This window comes from Colletotrichum costaricense, assembly GCF_030867565.1.
Source record: "Colletotrichum costaricense strain IMI 309622 chromosome Unknown Scaffold_18.1, whole genome shotgun sequence".
NCBI lineage: Eukaryota > Fungi > Ascomycota > Sordariomycetes > Glomerellales > Glomerellaceae > Colletotrichum > Colletotrichum costaricense.
This window is the reverse complement of record NW_026848247.1, coordinates 1,002,417-1,019,100: the sequence shown is the minus strand read 5'-3', so window position 1 is coordinate 1,019,100 and position 16,684 is coordinate 1,002,417. Positions and strand designations below refer to the sequence as shown.

At 53.3% G+C, this 16,684-nt stretch overlaps 6 protein-coding genes across 6 annotated transcripts; 5 read left to right on the top strand and 1 right to left on the bottom strand.

Moving 5' to 3' along the window:
• Positions 1-933: 933 nt before the first annotated feature.
• Positions 934-2,310, top strand: CCOS01_13885 (NADH:flavin oxidoreductase/NADH oxidase; the record flags this gene model as incomplete). Its single annotated transcript, XM_060462029.1, has 2 exons — positions 934-1,620; positions 1,693-2,310. The coding sequence occupies 2 exons, from the start codon at positions 934-936 to the stop codon at positions 2,308-2,310; spliced, it is 1,305 nt and encodes a 434-aa protein (XP_060307749.1).
• Positions 2,311-3,281: 971 nt separating this feature from the next.
• Positions 3,282-4,418, bottom strand: CCOS01_13884 (shikimate/quinate 5-dehydrogenase; the record flags this gene model as incomplete). Its single annotated transcript, XM_060462028.1, has 1 exon — positions 3,282-4,418. The coding sequence occupies one exon, from the start codon at positions 4,416-4,418 to the stop codon at positions 3,282-3,284; it is 1,137 nt and encodes a 378-aa protein (XP_060307748.1).
• A 491-nt stretch (positions 4,419-4,909) lies between these two features.
• CCOS01_13883 (uncharacterized protein) lies at positions 4,910-6,242 on the top strand (the record flags this gene model as incomplete). The annotated part of the gene is made up of 3 exons (XM_060462027.1): positions 4,910-4,936; positions 4,991-5,049; positions 5,867-6,242. The coding sequence occupies 3 exons, from the start codon at positions 4,910-4,912 to the stop codon at positions 6,240-6,242; spliced, it is 462 nt and encodes a 153-aa protein (XP_060307747.1).
• Positions 6,243-7,449: 1,207 nt separating this feature from the next.
• On the top strand, positions 7,450-9,214 carry CCOS01_13882 (cytochrome P450; the record flags this gene model as incomplete). The annotated part of the gene is made up of 4 exons (XM_060462026.1): positions 7,450-7,524; positions 7,614-8,393; positions 8,498-8,812; positions 8,882-9,214. 4 exons carry the CDS (start codon positions 7,450-7,452, stop codon positions 9,212-9,214), a joined length of 1,503 nt encoding a protein of 500 aa, XP_060307746.1.
• Positions 9,215-11,373: 2,159 nt separating this feature from the next.
• CCOS01_13881 (uncharacterized protein) lies at positions 11,374-13,499 on the top strand (the record flags this gene model as incomplete). The annotated part of the gene is made up of 4 exons (XM_060462025.1): positions 11,374-12,051; positions 12,114-12,841; positions 12,898-13,234; positions 13,299-13,499. The coding sequence occupies 4 exons, from the start codon at positions 11,374-11,376 to the stop codon at positions 13,497-13,499; spliced, it is 1,944 nt and encodes a 647-aa protein (XP_060307745.1).
• A 754-nt stretch (positions 13,500-14,253) lies between these two features.
• CCOS01_13880 (uncharacterized protein) lies at positions 14,254-15,754 on the top strand (the record flags this gene model as incomplete). The annotated part of the gene is made up of 9 exons (XM_060462024.1): positions 14,254-14,352; positions 14,410-14,439; positions 14,500-14,590; positions 14,650-14,691; positions 14,742-14,896; positions 14,945-14,982; positions 15,043-15,180; positions 15,239-15,658; positions 15,709-15,754. 9 exons carry the CDS (start codon positions 14,254-14,256, stop codon positions 15,752-15,754), a joined length of 1,059 nt encoding a protein of 352 aa, XP_060307744.1.
• Between the last annotated feature and the right edge of the window lie 930 nt (positions 15,755-16,684).

Below are 16,684 nucleotides of genomic sequence, written 5' to 3'. Positions count from 1 at the left end.
GGGGGGGGGGGGGGGGGGGGGGGGGGGGGGGGGGGGGGGGGGGGGGGGGGGGGGGGGGGGGGGGGGGGGGGGGGGGGGGGGGGGGGGGGGGGGGGGGGGGGGGGGGGGGGGGGGGGGGGGGGGGGGGCAAGTCGGAATGACGCCACTCGGGGTGGACCCACTCCGAACAGAGGCCGTTTTCGATTCAAACTTATTCCCGTTCAACAGGAAGGAGCGAGGTAAGGACCTGCAGAGTGCAACAGGACTGACGCATGGCATTCTGCAATTACTCAGCAAGCATAAGATGGCTTCATTGAGGAAAGAGCAATCTACCTACTAAATTTCAATCGCCGTTCAGAAGGTGGGCTTTAGGGTGTCTTGATAGGGCGTTTCGTCGGATAAGGTAGGAAGCACCGGAGGCTTTGAGATGGACGCACTTTAGACCGCGCTGATAAATCGACTTTGTTGCTAAATGTGTTGCTTCAATAGACACCCCCACTGTCCTGGAGCATTGAGCCTAGAGATAGAGGTTTCGATCCAATAGCCGTTTGATTTGTTGCTCGCCATGCTCCATATCGCCTTCTAGATGCCGAGGTGTTTGTTACCAACCGACCTTACCCTGCCCACTACCCGCATCGACAGCTTTACAAATCAGGACAAGTCTCACTCGACTGCTGTGACGACACGGAATATAGGTTCCCGGGGTTCGATCCGGCGCTTTTAGCCTTGTAGATAAAACCCCTTGACGACCCTTCTCAGATCTATCTTTCTGCCCGCTTGCCTGTCAACAGTTCATCAACACGAAACCACTGGCCAAACGTCCCACCCCCTCCGCTTCAGACGGAGCATCGCCAGAAAACGCCGCAAAACACGACACCTTATCCCCGCATAACCACCCTCGTCTCTGGTCTCCTCTACGCAGGCAAAAGAACATTAACCCCCCAGACGACAACCATGACCGGCACCGCCAATAAGGCCGCCCCAGGCGTGCCGTTTTACACCCCGGCCCAGGAGCCCCCCGCCGGCACCCCCGTCGACGCCCCCGCCGCCCCGACGCTCTTCCAACCCCTCCAGATCCGCGACCTGACCCTCAACAACCGCATCTGGGTCTCGCCCATGTGCCAGTACTCCGCCGACAATGGCCACATGACGGACTACCACCTCGTCCACCTGGGCCAGTTCGCCCTGCACGGCGCGGCGCTGACCATCATCGAGGCCACGGGTGTCGAAGCCCGCGGCCGCATCTCCCCCGAGGACGTCGGTCTGTGGCAGGACTCCCAGGTCGCGCCGCTGAAGCGCGTGGTTGATTTTATTCACTCGCAGAACCAGGCTGTGGGTATTCAGCTTGCTCACGCCGGGCGCAAGGCGAGCACGTTGGCGCCGTGGATTACGGAGACCAAGGGCAAAGCTCTTGCGCTGGAGAGCGAGGGCGGGTGGCCCGATGACTGTGTTGCGCCGAGCTCGATTCCGTTTACCGAAGGATGGGCTACGCCGCGGGAGTTGACTCTTGAGGAAATTCAGGGTGTGGTGAAAGCCTTTGCTGAGTCTGCTAAGAGGGCTGTCGAGGCGGGTGTCGATGTCATTGAGATTCATGGCGCGCACGGCTACCTGATTACGCAGTTCCTCTCTCCTCTGACCAATGTAAGTTCTGACCCCCTCTTGACCCTCCCATAATGATACAATGCGGCACAGAAAATACTAACACAACTCCAGCAACGCACCGACAAGTACGGCGGCAGCTTCGAGAACCGCACCCGCATCCTCTTTGAAGTCATCAAGGCCGTCCGCGACGTCATCCCATCCGGCATGCCGCTCTTCCTGCGCATCTCGGCGACAGAATGGATGGAGTACGACGGCAAGCCCTCGTGGGTGGTAGAGGACTCCATCAAGCTCGCCAAGCTCCTCCCCGAAGCCGGCGTCGACTTGCTGGACGTCTCCTCCGGCGGCAACAACGAGGCGCAAAAGATTGAGATCTCGCCGTATTACCAGGTCAGCATCGCGGGCAAGATCCGCGAGGCGCTGGCCGCGGAGGGTAAGAAGCTGTTCATCGGCGCCGTGGGCATGATTTCGAGTGGCGAGATGGCGCGGAGCATCGTGCAGGCCCGGGGCTCTGGTTCTGCGGAGGCGAATGGGCATAATGGTGTTGATCAGGGCAACGCGGCGACGTTGGAGGTTGACGAGGAGCACGGGCAGGTGACGCAGGCGGACGCGGTGTTTGTGGCGAGGCAGTTTTTGCGGGAGCCGAATTTCGTGTACAAGATTGCGGACGAGATTGGGGTGAGGATCAAGTGGGCGAATCAGTACCACCGGGCGCCGCGGAGGAAGCATTGACTACATGGTCGGAAGAAGGAGGGCGCGAGGCTCTGATACGAAAAGGAGATGGTGGTGATGATGCAAGTGGGTGTAGAAAAGAGACGAAGATGAAGCGATAGTAGTCTGCGTAGAACCCAGATGAAGACAGACAGATAGATCACCGCCTCGAGGTGGAAAGAGAAGCATCCAGTAGATGGATGCTGAGTGTCAAAGATGGCTAGACTTTTCAGAGTCCTGGAATAGATTTTGAGTAATGTATATGTTTATATTGCCTTTGTTCGGTTACGAATACGTGAATAATGATTGTCCATATTTAATAAAGACGACTAGTATAAAAATATCCTATTTGTTCTTATAGCTCTCTAATTTCAGCATCTACCCTTAGTGTTTACTCATCTCGCCTACACGATTCATTAACGAATACGTTAACGAGAACCGCTTATGCCTAATAGAGAGGAGAGGGTGTAGCTAAGTGAACAACTAGGTATGTTATGTAAGAGGATTTCCCCCTTTGGTCACCAGGAGAATCAACAATAATCAGGAGGTCCATTCGTGGATGGTCACATCGCAGACGCGATTGTGGCACTCTCGGTATCTGAGCCGTCGGTGGTTCCGATCTGTACTCAACATTATGTGATAGTCTAAGACGTTGTATGGAGGACTCTGGTACCTTCCTTATACCCGGCAGTTGAAGAAGCATTGTCTCCAATAAGTTGTGGCTGGCTTTTACGTTCGCTCGTTGACCAATAGGCTTTTTCTTGTATAGTTACTTAGCCCACGCCTCTGGCTTCTCATTATCTTGACTCCTTGGTAGGAGAGCCCATTGATAGCCTGGACGAGATGAGCAAAACATGGCAAGAACGTACCTAACGTCACGGAGGGGGTCAGGTAGTTGTAGACTGAAGCTCACCACCACGATTACAGTAGCGGAACTTGAAGTGCACTACGGAGTATTTGAGACTGTATTGTATTTGATATCTGAAAACAACTTAGAACTCTGGCAATATCGTGCCAACCTTGTGCTTCGCCGCCAACTCGAGAATGACCTTGCCCAAAGACAAGTCCATGATGCCAATACCGACACTCTTGTACACAATCAACCCTTTCTCAAGCCACTCCCGCAGCAACCCCGCCTCACCCTCATCCGCCTTGCGAAGCTTATCAGTAAACTCACCCACCTCGACAATCTTCTCAGCGGGGATCTTGGCCTCCACCAGCTCGCCAGCCTCCAAGAAACACGCCTCGCGACTGTCCACGAAGATGACGCCGTCCTTCTTGGCCCCGCCTTCCGTAGAAGTGAAGGCTCCGAGGGACGTGTCAACAACAGCGCGGAGGAAATCCGGGTCGAGCTCCTTCATGCTGAGCTTGTACGATCCGATGGCCGAGATGTACCGCGTCTTGGCCGAGCCGCGCTCCGAGGTCAACCACTCGGCCGGGAATATGCGCTGCGTGGACGGCGTGGTGCAGAAGATGACGTCGCTTTCCTCGACGGCGGATCGCAGTTCGGCGTTGCCTGACGCGCTGTCCGGTGTCGCTTCGATGACGGTGAAGGTCACCGAGTCGGTGTTGCCCACTCCGCTGGCCTTGCCCATGGTCTGGAGCCGCTGAATGAGCTTCGCCGGGCGCTCCTTTGAGCGGTTCACGATGGTGATGGTCTTGATGTCCTTCCCGCGGAGGACGAGTGCTAGTCGAAGATGCCACAGCGCCTGCTTACCTGCGCCAAAGACTACGATGTTTGCCGTCGCCTGGCGGTACCTGTACAGCAGGATAGAGCCGAGCGAGGTGCGGAACGCCGTGAGTTCCTCGGCGTTGATGATCCCTACAGCTTTTCCGGTGCCGTCGCAGATCGTGAGGACGCAGCGGAGGTCGGTGGTCGCAGAGTTGGGCGGCGGGAGGCCCACGATCTTGACGGACATGCCGCCTTCCATCGTGGCCGGCATGAAGAGGCCGGTGGTGCCGTCGGGCCTGACGACCGCGGCGCGGTGGGGCTGGTACTGCGCTTCGGGGCCGACGGAGTAGGAGAGGAATGCGTCGGTGAGGACGTCGGACATGAGGGCCACGTCTTCTGGGCCGAAGCCTTGGAAGAGCTGCTTCACGTTGTTGTCTGATAAGACTGTGAAGGCCATGTTGGTTGCGGATGCGACGAACTGTCAAAGAGTGATGGCTTGAGAATTCGAGAAGAGAGTAACTCTTTCAGATGGTCCTCTGTTCAAACGAAACCTCTGAATTTTTTCCTGTTAGAAAGAAAGAACTGAAAAGGCCTTGGGTGAAGTGGTACGAGTCTCGGTGCGGACGGAAGTAAGCCGGTGACGCTCCGATAGTTTTGTACTGTGGGGATCCCGATCGGTCCCCTGTCTCCGTGGCCCGATCTCGGATGCCTCGCCTCGGCGCCTCGGCGTGGCCCCCTTTCGGGATGACTTGCCGGTTCGAATGAATAAGGTAAGCCGCTTCTGCCCGCAAGTTGCAGCATCGCGTTCAATGCGAAAAGTCTGTGAAAATAAGCACCATCGGACAAACCATCCGACGTAATCATTCCCTCGTCTTTGCGTCTCGAGAATAGTCACTCAGGCGTTTCTTGATGTCTTGCTGTCGAACTCTCCGTCATGCAAGCCACCCGATGAGGCAAAAAGCCACAGGAGTGCATGTGAGTTACACAACAACGGTTTTCGATCAGGCCGCCTTTCGAGTAACAGAACAGGGAGCTGCCAAGCCTATAAACTACGCCGAGCTCTTGACAGAAGAGGGCAACACTTCGCTGTATGTAGGGCATCGTCATAGTCAGGTCATTTTATATCTCATCGAATCAAGCTGGCTTCAAGCCGCACTTGCTCCGCCGTGCCGGCAGGTGGGGGTATCATTCGGAGCCGACTTGCGCCAGGGCCGATGCAAGATGGACGATCAGTTGACAGGCTTAGGCTGGCTGGCATTGACATCTTGCATCGTATCGGTTATCGCAGACCCCCTTCCCTCGCGCGTTGCTCACGAGTTCCTGCCCAAGAGAAGGAATAAAGGAGCTCTTCGGCAGGATATTGCCAGGTTGTTTGAGAGCTCAGCAAAGATGGCTGTGTTTATTCTGGCAGCAGTCAGGTTGCATTAGGATATGCTGGCTTCAACGGAAGAAATCAAATGTGAGTTGGGCATTCTCTATTCAATGGGCCAGGTGCCTTCTGTTACATTGAGACTTCGAGTCAGGAATGTGTGAAGTTCCTCGGCGTCAAGTATGTTGGACGAAGCAAAATCTCATACTAGAACACCGAAGTGTAGTTCGGCCGCTTTGAGAGTTCTTTGGAGATGAAACGAACGTCCCTGTGTTGAGTCCAATGATCGGACCACTAGTTACTGCCCATTCAACCCTCCCACACCCTCACGTTGATGAGGGGGGGACAATACGCGACCACTACACCATCTCGCAAAGTGTCAGAAAAAGCTGCCTTTGCCTAACACTCCGCCGATGGTACGGAGATATAGCTATCCTCCACCGGTTCGGGGGAATGAAATTGTCAGCAGATTAGCATTTGTCACATCCGCCGTCCGCCTTCTGATGATATCTGACTGTACAATCGCTCCGGAGAAGGCATCCAAAAGCCGGCGCCGAAACAGTAAGCAAAAGCAGCCGTGCCCTCGCCGCCCATCCGGCGGCGCAGCAAAGAGAAACGGCGGACTTCCAGAGACCAAGGTTCAAGAAAAAGTCGGGGGACCGCGAGGTCTTCGGCAGGTTTTTGGCCCCCAACCCCACCAAAATCTCAGAGAAGATATCCGCCTTCTGTGTCACCGTGCCATGGTTTGCAAGTTCATCCCCGCCCGTTGCGGACTTGAGGCGGGCCAAGACGCGGACAATGGACGAAGAGCGAAAACGGGCGAGCAGCAGGGATGCCGCTTCTCGGGGCCCGGGACAACGCCATATGCCCGCTCATCTGCCCGTTCGAACCAGAGAGCGCAGAGGTGCATAGGCGGGACTGCGCGTGCGTGTTGTCGCTTCTGAGACAATCTCTGCACTCTTGGAAACAATGGAAACACTACTGCGGTGCAACGTCCAACGTCGAAGCATGGCAACGTCGTGCATATCCGTGTCGCTGTATGTCAACTTGTCAAGAGAAAAGAAAACCTGTCAGTGCCTCGAAAAGTTCTTGGACGGTCGACTAACATCTTAGACTGACTTCATACCCCGGCAAACGCTGCCGGTCCAGATCCCCGTGCCAAGATGAACTTGGTGGCCCACAGACCATTGACTCCAGTAACTTAACTTGAGCCCCAGTGCGCCAGAATTGTCAGTGTCATAGAGTTTACGAGTCTCGGAGCCGAACTGCCCTCTTCAGAAAGAGACGACTTGTCATGACACTCATCGTAAAACCATGGGGGGCAACAGCAACACGATGCGGGAAGGATCAGGCATACCCGTTTCTCACCCGCCCCTCCCTGCAACACGTCGACTGCCGACAGGTTCCCTGGCGGGAACGACATGGCCTTCCAAGCCTCTTCTCGTCCTCAAAAAGAGTGGACGAATAATAAGTTCCGACGAGTAAGGTTGGCTTCCTAGTGGTAGATTGTAGATGGGCACTAGTAGATCACCCATGCCGGGGAACTATGACGCGCGGCGGGCCGTGGTCGCTGGCGCTGATATTAGCCTGCCTCGCATTCGTGTGAGTGCGTAGCGAAGATGACCCCCTCGCGTACTGACAGGCGCGGAGGTTGCCCATTCACCATTGTACATTGAGCGTCTCGTTGCATTATGCAAGACGGTCTCTTGACGGCTCCGCGTGGGGAGGGAGGGGGAAGGGGGAAAAAGAAAGAACCTGCGCCTTGTTTGAAGTTTTGCCTGCCAATGGCCTGGCCTGCGGATACCATGCACTGCCAATGACCGGTAAGTGTATAGTAAACATTGTGACGTTGTAATCTGTAGGGATTTGAGGGCCATACTGTCATGTCGTACTCCCATACTTTGGAGTCCATATCGATGAAGACGGTCCGAGTGGCATATAAGAATCCCCACTGCCCTCCGCGTTTGAGACTTTGAGAAGACTCTATCACCATACTCTACTACTATTCTTGCAGAAATCTCCTATAGGAAGCAGCGGCGAAAACCGATTCGTTCTCGTCAGGTTGTGTGCCGACGTCTCTTCTCTTCTAAACACTCAACATAGAAACAGCGCACCCAAGATGCTGTCAGATATTCAACCCGAGAGCTCCAGGCTCTCGCCTTTTATCCTATGGCCGCTAGTAGTAATCTCACTCGTAAGTCGACATATCCCTGAGCATGCTATTCTCATAGCCTATCTTTTCCTCTGCCGCCACAGAGTTGAGCAGGTTCCTAACAGTCTCAGGTTGTCATCGGCCTCCTCCTTCAAATCATCTACAACGTAACATTCCACCCTCTCTGCAAATACCCAGGCCCCAAATTATGGGCCGCTACCCGTATCCCCTACGCATTGATGGGCGCCCGCGGCCAGACGCACAAGGAGATTCTCGCTCTCCATCAGTACTACGATGCCGAGATCATACGCGTCTCGCCTAACGAGCTCTCCTTCCAGCACCCAGACGCGATGAAGGAGATTATGGGCCACCGCAAGGGCAAGACCGAAGAGAACGCCAAAGACCCGGACTTCACCGACAAGAACCACATGGACATCATCTCGGCCAACCGCGAGGACCACTCCCGCTACCGCCGCATCCTGTCGAACGGCTTCTCCGCCAAGAGCATGCAGGAGCAGCAGCCTATCATCAAGAGCTACATTGACCTCCTGATCGAGCGACTCCACGGTATCTGCAGCAAGGGCCCTGTTGATGTCGTGGCGTGGTACAACTACACCACCTTTGACATTATTGGTGATCTCGCTTTTGGACAGTCTTTCGGATGCCTTGACAAGTCTGACTACCACCCCTGGGTCAAGCTGATTTTCACCAACATCAAGATGATTTGTTATGTCAACATTGCCAGGGGCTTCAAGGTCCTTGAACCTATCCTCAAGGCCTTTATCCCCAAGGAAGTCATGAAGAAAGGCATGTCTCACAGGTTGTTCGTCCGTGAAAAGGTCGACCAGAGAGTATCTCTCGGCACATCGCGGCCTGACTTTGCGGAAACCATGCTGAAGAAGGGAGCTCAGGTGAGTGCATACTCCATTAATTGTCTCTGGATACATACCTTGGCACAGACGAGCAAGCGATTCTACCTTATTCGGTTCTCGAAAGCTGACACGACATCTTCTAGCCAATGAACATGCCAGAGATGTACGAGAACGCAAATGTTCTCATCGTCGCCGGCTCCGAGACAACAGCGACAGCCCTGTCTGGCTGCACCTACCTCCTTCTCACCAACCCGGACAAGCTGGCTAAGCTGCAAAAGGAGATTAGGACCTCGTTCCAGAACGAAGATGAGATTGACCTCCTCAGCACCGCCAAGCTCGAGTACCTCCACGCCGTCCTCGAGGAGACTCTGCGGTCTTACCCTCCCGTTCCCGTCGCTCTGCCGCGTATCACGCCGCCCTCTGGACAAGAGATTCTTGGACAATGGATCCCTGGAAATGTGCGTTCCCGGAAGCACCCTCCCCCTTTCCCCTCCTCAACCAAGCTAACACCCACATCTCCCCTCCAGACCACAATCGGCGTCGCTCACTGGGCCCTCTACCACAACGAGAAGATATTCTCCAAGCCTTTTGAATTCCACCCGGAGCGCTGGCTCGGAGACCCGGCCTTCGCCGACGACCACCTCGAGGCCCTCAAGCCCTTCCACATCGGGCCCCGCAACTGCCTGGGCATGAACCTCGCCTACGCTGAGATGAAGATGATTCTCGCCAAGGTCATGTGGAACTTTGACCTCCAGCTGGCTGCTCAGAGCAAAAATTGGATCGACCACGACGTCTACCTTCTCTACAACAAGCCGCCACTGATGGTGCACTTGACGCCGGCGGTTAAGGCTGCAGAGTAAGCGGGGGCGAAGGTTGGTTGATGGGAGCGTGGTTTTGTGTGTGGCATTTGGAAGCCTTGCTTTTGCTTTTTAGCTTGTTGAGGGTTCAAGTCATCGTGTTTGTTTTGGAGGCTGTTTTGAGTCGGTTAAACTCAGATATAGACCAGGTCGACCAGTAAGCTGCTTTCCTTCTTTCAGGTCTTTCCAATGTAATATGTGACAGATGATCTCAGTACCTAAAAGTTGTTCCCACTTACCTTACGTTTCTTTGCCTTCTTAGAAAAAAGCCAGATATTGTCCCGGGGCCCTCTCATGGAACAAACGCATTCGTCTGGGACTTCCAGGAAATTGCACCGCATTGTTTAGAAAGACCTTCACTCCGGAGGGAACTTATATCCGTGGCGTATAATCCGGAAGAAGCACGCCCAGAGGTATGCAAGTTGATAAATCGTAACTTGGTACTACCACCTCTTCCTTCCATGCCTGAGTAATCTACAAGATGGAATACTCCGAAAGTCACGGAATACTCAAGACACCAATGGGTTTCGCCCTAGGACAGGGAATATCATTAAAGTGATAAGGAAGGTCTGAAGTCTGAAGCCTGAGGGCCGAGACTGGTCGCGGCTGCCTTCATCGCCGCGTCTCAGTGGGACATTTGAATTCCGTTACTTTGCGCCAGCGAAACATCACAGTCCGGGACTTGGTACATGCTAGTGAAGCTCGCTCCCGACACGAATAGTCTTATCAGAACAACGTCGTCCAACCTTAAGAACGCGCCCACTTGATACTGCAAAATATCTACCGCGCCGTCTCAAAGGCACTATACCAATGCTTAGATAAAAGACTGCCGATTTATCCTGACTATGTTAAGATGTGAAGTTGCCAGGTCCGTGGGGGAGCAATCTCCTGCCCAAAAACATCTCGTGGGCTTTGCCGGAGACCTTGAATTTGATCTCATCACAATCACGCGGCCGCTTCGAAGGAGTGCGATCAACAGTCTGCATGCATTCAGTGAATTTCTAGGCCCAGACAACCAATGGCCAAAAGGTCGAAATGCCTAAGACTTATATGATAGAGTTGTCGATGCTGTCTACCACCAATTAAAGCTCACTTCGAGAAGCGGTCTGCGCGCCATCAGTGCTTGGCTTGCTTCAGCCGCTGCCGGTACCCCGCAACGCGACGCATGCGACAGGACGGCCCGCCCCGTATCCAAAAAGAGCTTCAAGCTGGAGGAATGGCTGCTTCCTGGATCCTCTATACGTTGGAATGCCCTTATCTCTCGAGCCTCTCACGTTTCTTCCACGAGTGGCTGAGCTGATGTGAGACGGGTCTCACTTCTCTGGCAGGAGGGAAACTTCTATCTACGTTAACCCCTCGTCTCCTTCACCTTTCCGGCCGGCAGTTGAGAATACTGGTAAGTCGGGATATATACTCTCATAGTATGTTGATACACAGTATCTCCCAGGGGCAGACATCCAAATACCATGTTATCGTCTTGAGGCTACGTTAAACCTAGCCCTGGATCCCTTCATTCGCCTGTGTACAACCAGAGATTATGAATCGCCTGCGATGGAGGATCTAGAAGAGGAAAAAAGGCAGGCCGAGGAGTCAAGGCGTGTTTTGTGAGAAGAGCCTGGGTCCTCAACAGCCAGGAGCAGAGTAAGGGAATGGCTACTGACCGCCACTCGTTTCTCAGCTCACATCGCCTGTTCCAGGTCATATCTTCTAAGCCTCTTCACTTGCCCAAACACGGCAAATTCGTTCCTCACCACTTCAGCCGTAAACTTGACTGACCATCATCTGCAAAGAGATACTTTACTCCGAAGGTCTCGCTCTTCTACCCTTACCACCTTTGACACAAAAGAGAAGACAGGAATCAAGTGCTGGAGTCGCTGACGCGTGTTTCTCCTGTTAGCACATGGGAGCGGTGAGTTGGCCATGATTGTACCTCATTAGAAGAAGGCTACCTCAAGTGATGAATCATGAATCAAAAATCGCGAGGGGTAACAAGACACTCCGAGCCTGGAGTACATATCGAGACGGCGTTGAGGGTATAAACATGCCTTTCTCTTCCAGTATCGTAAGTCACAAACATCGAACCTCAACATCCTCATCTTCTACTCCAAACTTCGTCTTCAAATCGGAACATCAAGTCAAATCTTGGCCCAATCTCATTCATCATGGCACCTGGAACCTATCCCATCACTGGACTTCCTGTACCGTCTGGTCAAGAACCGCCGCAACGGCAAGAGATCACGGCCTGGAGTAACAAGCTTGAAAACGCCATCCAAGTGTCGCTGTTCATACAAGCTCTGAACATCTTTCAATCCATGGACCCGTCTGACAAGTTATCCTACTACCAAGTGGCCGGCATTCATGGTTTACCAGCCCAGTCATGGGATACTGACCCAGCCCCAAACAAGAAGCAGAAGTTACCCATCACCGGCACGCCCCAGTTCTACTGTCCACATGGATCTCTCATTTTCCCTACCTGGCACCGGGCCTACCTCGCCCTATACGAACAGCTACTCAGCGGGATCATGACAGACAAAATTCTCCCAAATATTGCGGACAAGACCGTGCAAGACATATGGGCCCTCGAGATCACGCGCTGGCGCCTGCCATACTGGGACTGGGCCATGCCTCAGACATATCTTGGAACATGCGGGGTGCCAGAAATTGTTTCCCTTCAGGAGATCGAAATTGTCTCTCCAAATGGCATTGCTAAGCAGAAGGTACAGAATCCATTGTACATGTTTACAACCGGAGTCATCAGCGCCCTCAAGGGAATACCGACTGCCATGGATGACGAGACGGCGTTTGGCATCTGGAGAATTAGGGGCAAACAATCTAAACCGGTAAGTCGAACATACTCATCGATATTTGGAAATAATAACATGAGACTTATTGGGATGTTCAGTTTGATGCTTGCTCTGGGACTAGTCGTTATGGAATCACCAATAAGCACACCCCGACAACGCAAGAAGCTCTGGGCATTGAGAACAACGCCTCAGTCGCCGAGGCTCTACAGACACCCGATTGGAACTCTATGGAGGAACACAAGCTCGATCCCAACATGACGGGCTCTCTTCAGGACCAAGTTCATCGTCTCTTGACTGCAGGGTACTTCCCGGACTACGCCACTTTCGCTACTACAGAATACGGCAGCCCCAAGCTCTCACCTCCGCCTGCTACTGGCTGGTTGTCTCTCGAGTTCCTTCACAATTGCATCCACGTCTGGACCGGCGGAGATGACGCGAAAACAGGCATGGGTCACATGGCTTACCTCACGGTTGCCGCCTTCGACCCTATCTTTTGGTTGCATCATTCCAACGTTGACCGACAACTGGCAATTTTTCAGGCACTCAACCCGACCCATTGGTTTGATGGGGGCTCTCCAACTAAGGACGAAACGTCGACAGGTCCTCTTCACCCATTCCATTCTGATACCAACGGCACCCTCATTACCTCCGAAAACGTGAAGGCCACCACAACCTACGGCTATACTTACGATGATCTCAGCGCGCCCCCTGCTACATTGCAGAAGACCATCAACGAGAAGTACGGCGTTCTCCGGAAGCATCTTCACGCGAACCGAAACCTGGCAGGGAAAACAAATGACTATGTCATCAATGTCCAGTACGACAGGTAAGCGCTCCAGACATCTTTCGCATCACGGCCGCTACTAAGCATTTTGTGACAAGATTTGCCCTCAATGGCCGAAGCTACGCAGTTCATTTTTTCGTTAAAGGAGATGTACCAAGCAGTCCCTCCGAGTATCGGGCCGCTCTCAACCATGTTGGTAGCATTCACACTTTCTCGACGGACTACTGGACTGCCGGCAACACCAATGGGGTGGATTGCCAGAATTGCCAGGGTCAGCAGGCTGAGGGGGTCGTGGCAAAGGCTCAAGTTCCCATCACCTTGGAACTATTGTTCCGGGCCGTGAGTGATGGCAACGCGTGGGCGGACCTAACATCTCTCGAGCCCGACCATATCGAGAAGTATCTCGAGCAGCACCTGAAATGGGTTGTCGTTGCTGTAAGTCCTTCCATCTTCGAGACCCCGGGCATCACACCTTGTTGCTTACCAAATTTCGGCACAGGTGCCAGGAGAAGTTATTCAGACGGAGAACCTTCCGGGTCTCAAAGTCGTGGTTCACGCAGGACAGTCCGAACACCCGGAGGACACGACTCAACCGTCCAAGTTCCATAGCTATAGGCCCATGTGGAGCGTCACGCATGGCAAGACCGGTGGAGCTCGCCGAGAGGACAATGTCGTGCATGCTGATGAGGCCCGAAACTAGATCCGGGGAGGCCGGAGAAGTCAGGACGGGAGTGTGGCGCGGAAGCAGTCATGCTTCGTCATGCTTGCTACAGCGGTCACACGATCGGCACGGTGATCTGGGATTCCGTAATGATTGTCTCCGGTTCGGTCGTCTGAGATCCACCATCCGAAGCGGAAGCCGGAGCGGCTCCGGCACTTGAGGTATCGTGAGGCGTGGCTTCCGACACCGGGCAATAAAGCAGCATTATTCTTCATTATTTACTGAAATAAATGAAGCATTTATTAACCCAGGGTTTTCGTAAATTGAAACCAGGTCTTCGGCCTATGAAATGATAACCAATCCAATAGCAGTTTCTCTTCCTTGGTGCATACTCAGACACGTGAGGTACACCGGCAGTTGGTCGTAAATCAAGAACTAACTTCTGTCTATTTTTGCTGATCTGTCTGAAGAAAATCCACTTGGTTCGTATCGTCCCGCGAGCGGATTGGTAGGACCGTTCAAGGACAGGGTCTCGAGTCATGGAGTCGGGCACTGCGACAGTGGCATCCGGGGTAAGGATTCGCTGTCGCTTACGGGTTGTTGGTCACCGACTTCTCGCTGTCACATTGATACGAATAGTCTTGAGTTGAAAATAAAGAGGGGTATTTGAAAGCTACGGAGAGTCTCTGTTGCGGTTTGATGTATTTACTCAATGAATCAAACTTTATTCCTGGGCATGAAAACTGCGTGAGTGAGCGAAAAGCAAACCTGAAACCTTCACAGAATCGTTGTCATGCCTTCGCCCAGAAGGAGCCCTGCGTCATCGAGTCCCGCTCAGCCTCAGTCGCCTCAAGACCATACTGAGAATGAAGCGGTACTGGCTGCAGAGGAGGTGATGAGATCCAACCTGTTGTTGGCAGTGTAGATATACTGATATGAGAACCTGCAGGCTGCCGATGATGCCACATCGGATTACGGAGTACGATGACTTGGCACTGCCTCAAATATCTGTCAGACATGCTGATGATAGATAATGTAGGGTACCGCATCGTCAACGACGAGTGTGAGCGCCTCCATCCTCGACTATAGGAAGGAGAACGGCAGGACATATCATCGGTACAAAGATGGGAGTAAGAGCCTTGCTCCGTCGAGACACCTTACAGTGTACAGGCTTCTGACGGACGTCTAGAATATAGCTATCCTAACGACGAGAGAGAGAACGACAGACTGGGTGAGTCTTGATTGCTGTGAAGCTCACAGAGCGGCTTCTCACGTAGGTAGACTTGCAGCACAACCTGTGGCTCCTTACCTTCGACAACCGTCTGGGTACCGCACCGCCAAATGACCCAGATTTTCCCGTCAATCGTGTTCTAGACGTCGGTACTGGAACCGGACTATGGGCTATCGAGTTTGGCGATGAACACCCAGAAGCTGAAGTGAGTCCAAAAAGGTCTTTGATCAAAACACCGACTGACGCCTCCCAGGTTCTGGGCATCGATCTTTCAGCTGCTCAACCAGAGTTGTAAGTGTTCCTTGATATACGCCGTTAGGTGAAGCTGTGATTATGAACTGACCATCTCAGCGTACCCCCGAATGTGAAGTTCGAGATTGACGATATCGAAGAACCATGGACGTTTTCGAGGCCGTTCGACTATATTCATAGTCGTCTAATGACATCCAGTCTCGCAGACTGGAAGAAATATCTGCAAAACTGTTACGAGTGAGCGGAACAGTGTCCGTATAGTCAGGAGACCAGACCAGTCAACTAACGCCTTCAGTAACCTCGCACCCGGTGGCTACCTCGAGCTGAACGAGATGGACCTAATCCCAACCTCGGACGACGGAACCCTCACCGACGATCTCGCCTTCACCAAGTCCCTGAGACTCCTAGGTGAAGCCATGGGGAAGCTGGGTCGTCCGTATCAGGACATACCGGAACTCAAAGACATGATGGTCGAGATCGGGTTCCGCGACGTCGTCCTAGAGAGGTACAAGTGGCCGACCAACTCCTGGCCGCGGCATCACAAGTACAAGGAGCTCGGCGTCTGGCAGAACGAGAACTTGACTGCAGGTATGGAGGGCTTCATCATGGCGCCCTTCACGCGGATCCACGGGTGGTCGAGAGAGGCGGTCCTCGTTTTTCTCGTCGATGTGCGGAAGGACATCAATGATCGAAATATTCACGCGTACTTTTCAGTGTGAGTTTGACGGCTCTGAAGCTCCGAGGGGATTCGCTGACTGAAATTAGGTATTCTGTATGGGGAAGGAAGCCGGCGGTGAATGAGGGAGGTTGAGTTTTGATGGAGGTTCTCATGACTTGCAGTTTCGTTCAGTTTCGGCAGGCTTTGTGCGAATGGCACTCACCCATCAGAAGTGGGTGAGCTGTTTGGATGGTTCCCCGTGCTTTTCAGTCCGCCTTGTTCTCAGAACATCTCATTCCGCGTGTAAATACCTCGCAGTATCTTCTGCCCATCATTTCTCAATTGCAAACTGGCCAGGTCATGTGTTCTGCTGAGAAACGCAGCCCGGGCGTGGTTTAAGATTCATGCTTGACTGACTCGCCTCACTATGCCATTAAGATGTGCGCCCTCTTCTAACCGAAAGATCCGACGAACCTCCGGCTCGATTGTAGTTCGAATATTAACAAGTATACGGACACTGGCATGAAGATGAAGAGGGCAATTGGTGAGAACATGCACCTAAGGCTCTAAGCTGTGATCGTTGATAACAGCTTTCCGCGAGAAGCCACCAACCAGTAAAGGAAGGTTGCAAGTGAGGCAAGGGATGGCCTGCCAATCAGGTGATGGAAGCTCAGAGCTTCAAGCAAGGTAAAAGTTGACAACTCACCACCTTCAAGTCCCTTGCCTGAGAGCTCTTCGGTCTGTATTGTGTCTCGTGCAGTATCAAGATATGAAGCCACCACTCACTCTTTGCAGGAAGTTGAGGGTTCGTATTCACCATGAACGGAATCCACGCTCGCAACCAATGTAAAACACACGGAGGCTAAAAGCGGGTTGAAGCTGGAGCTACCCAGGTACTCAGAGAAAAGAGGGAAAAAAAGAATTAGGCGTTCGTGCCGAATTCAGGGACAAAGCCGTGCAGGGGCCAACCGCCCACACGCAGTAGTTTAGAACGGGCAAGCGGCAAGGCCTCAGTGGCTCAAACGGATGGTTGCAGTCCACCGCCTGCGGATACGTACCTCGAACCGTAAACTCGTGGGCGGG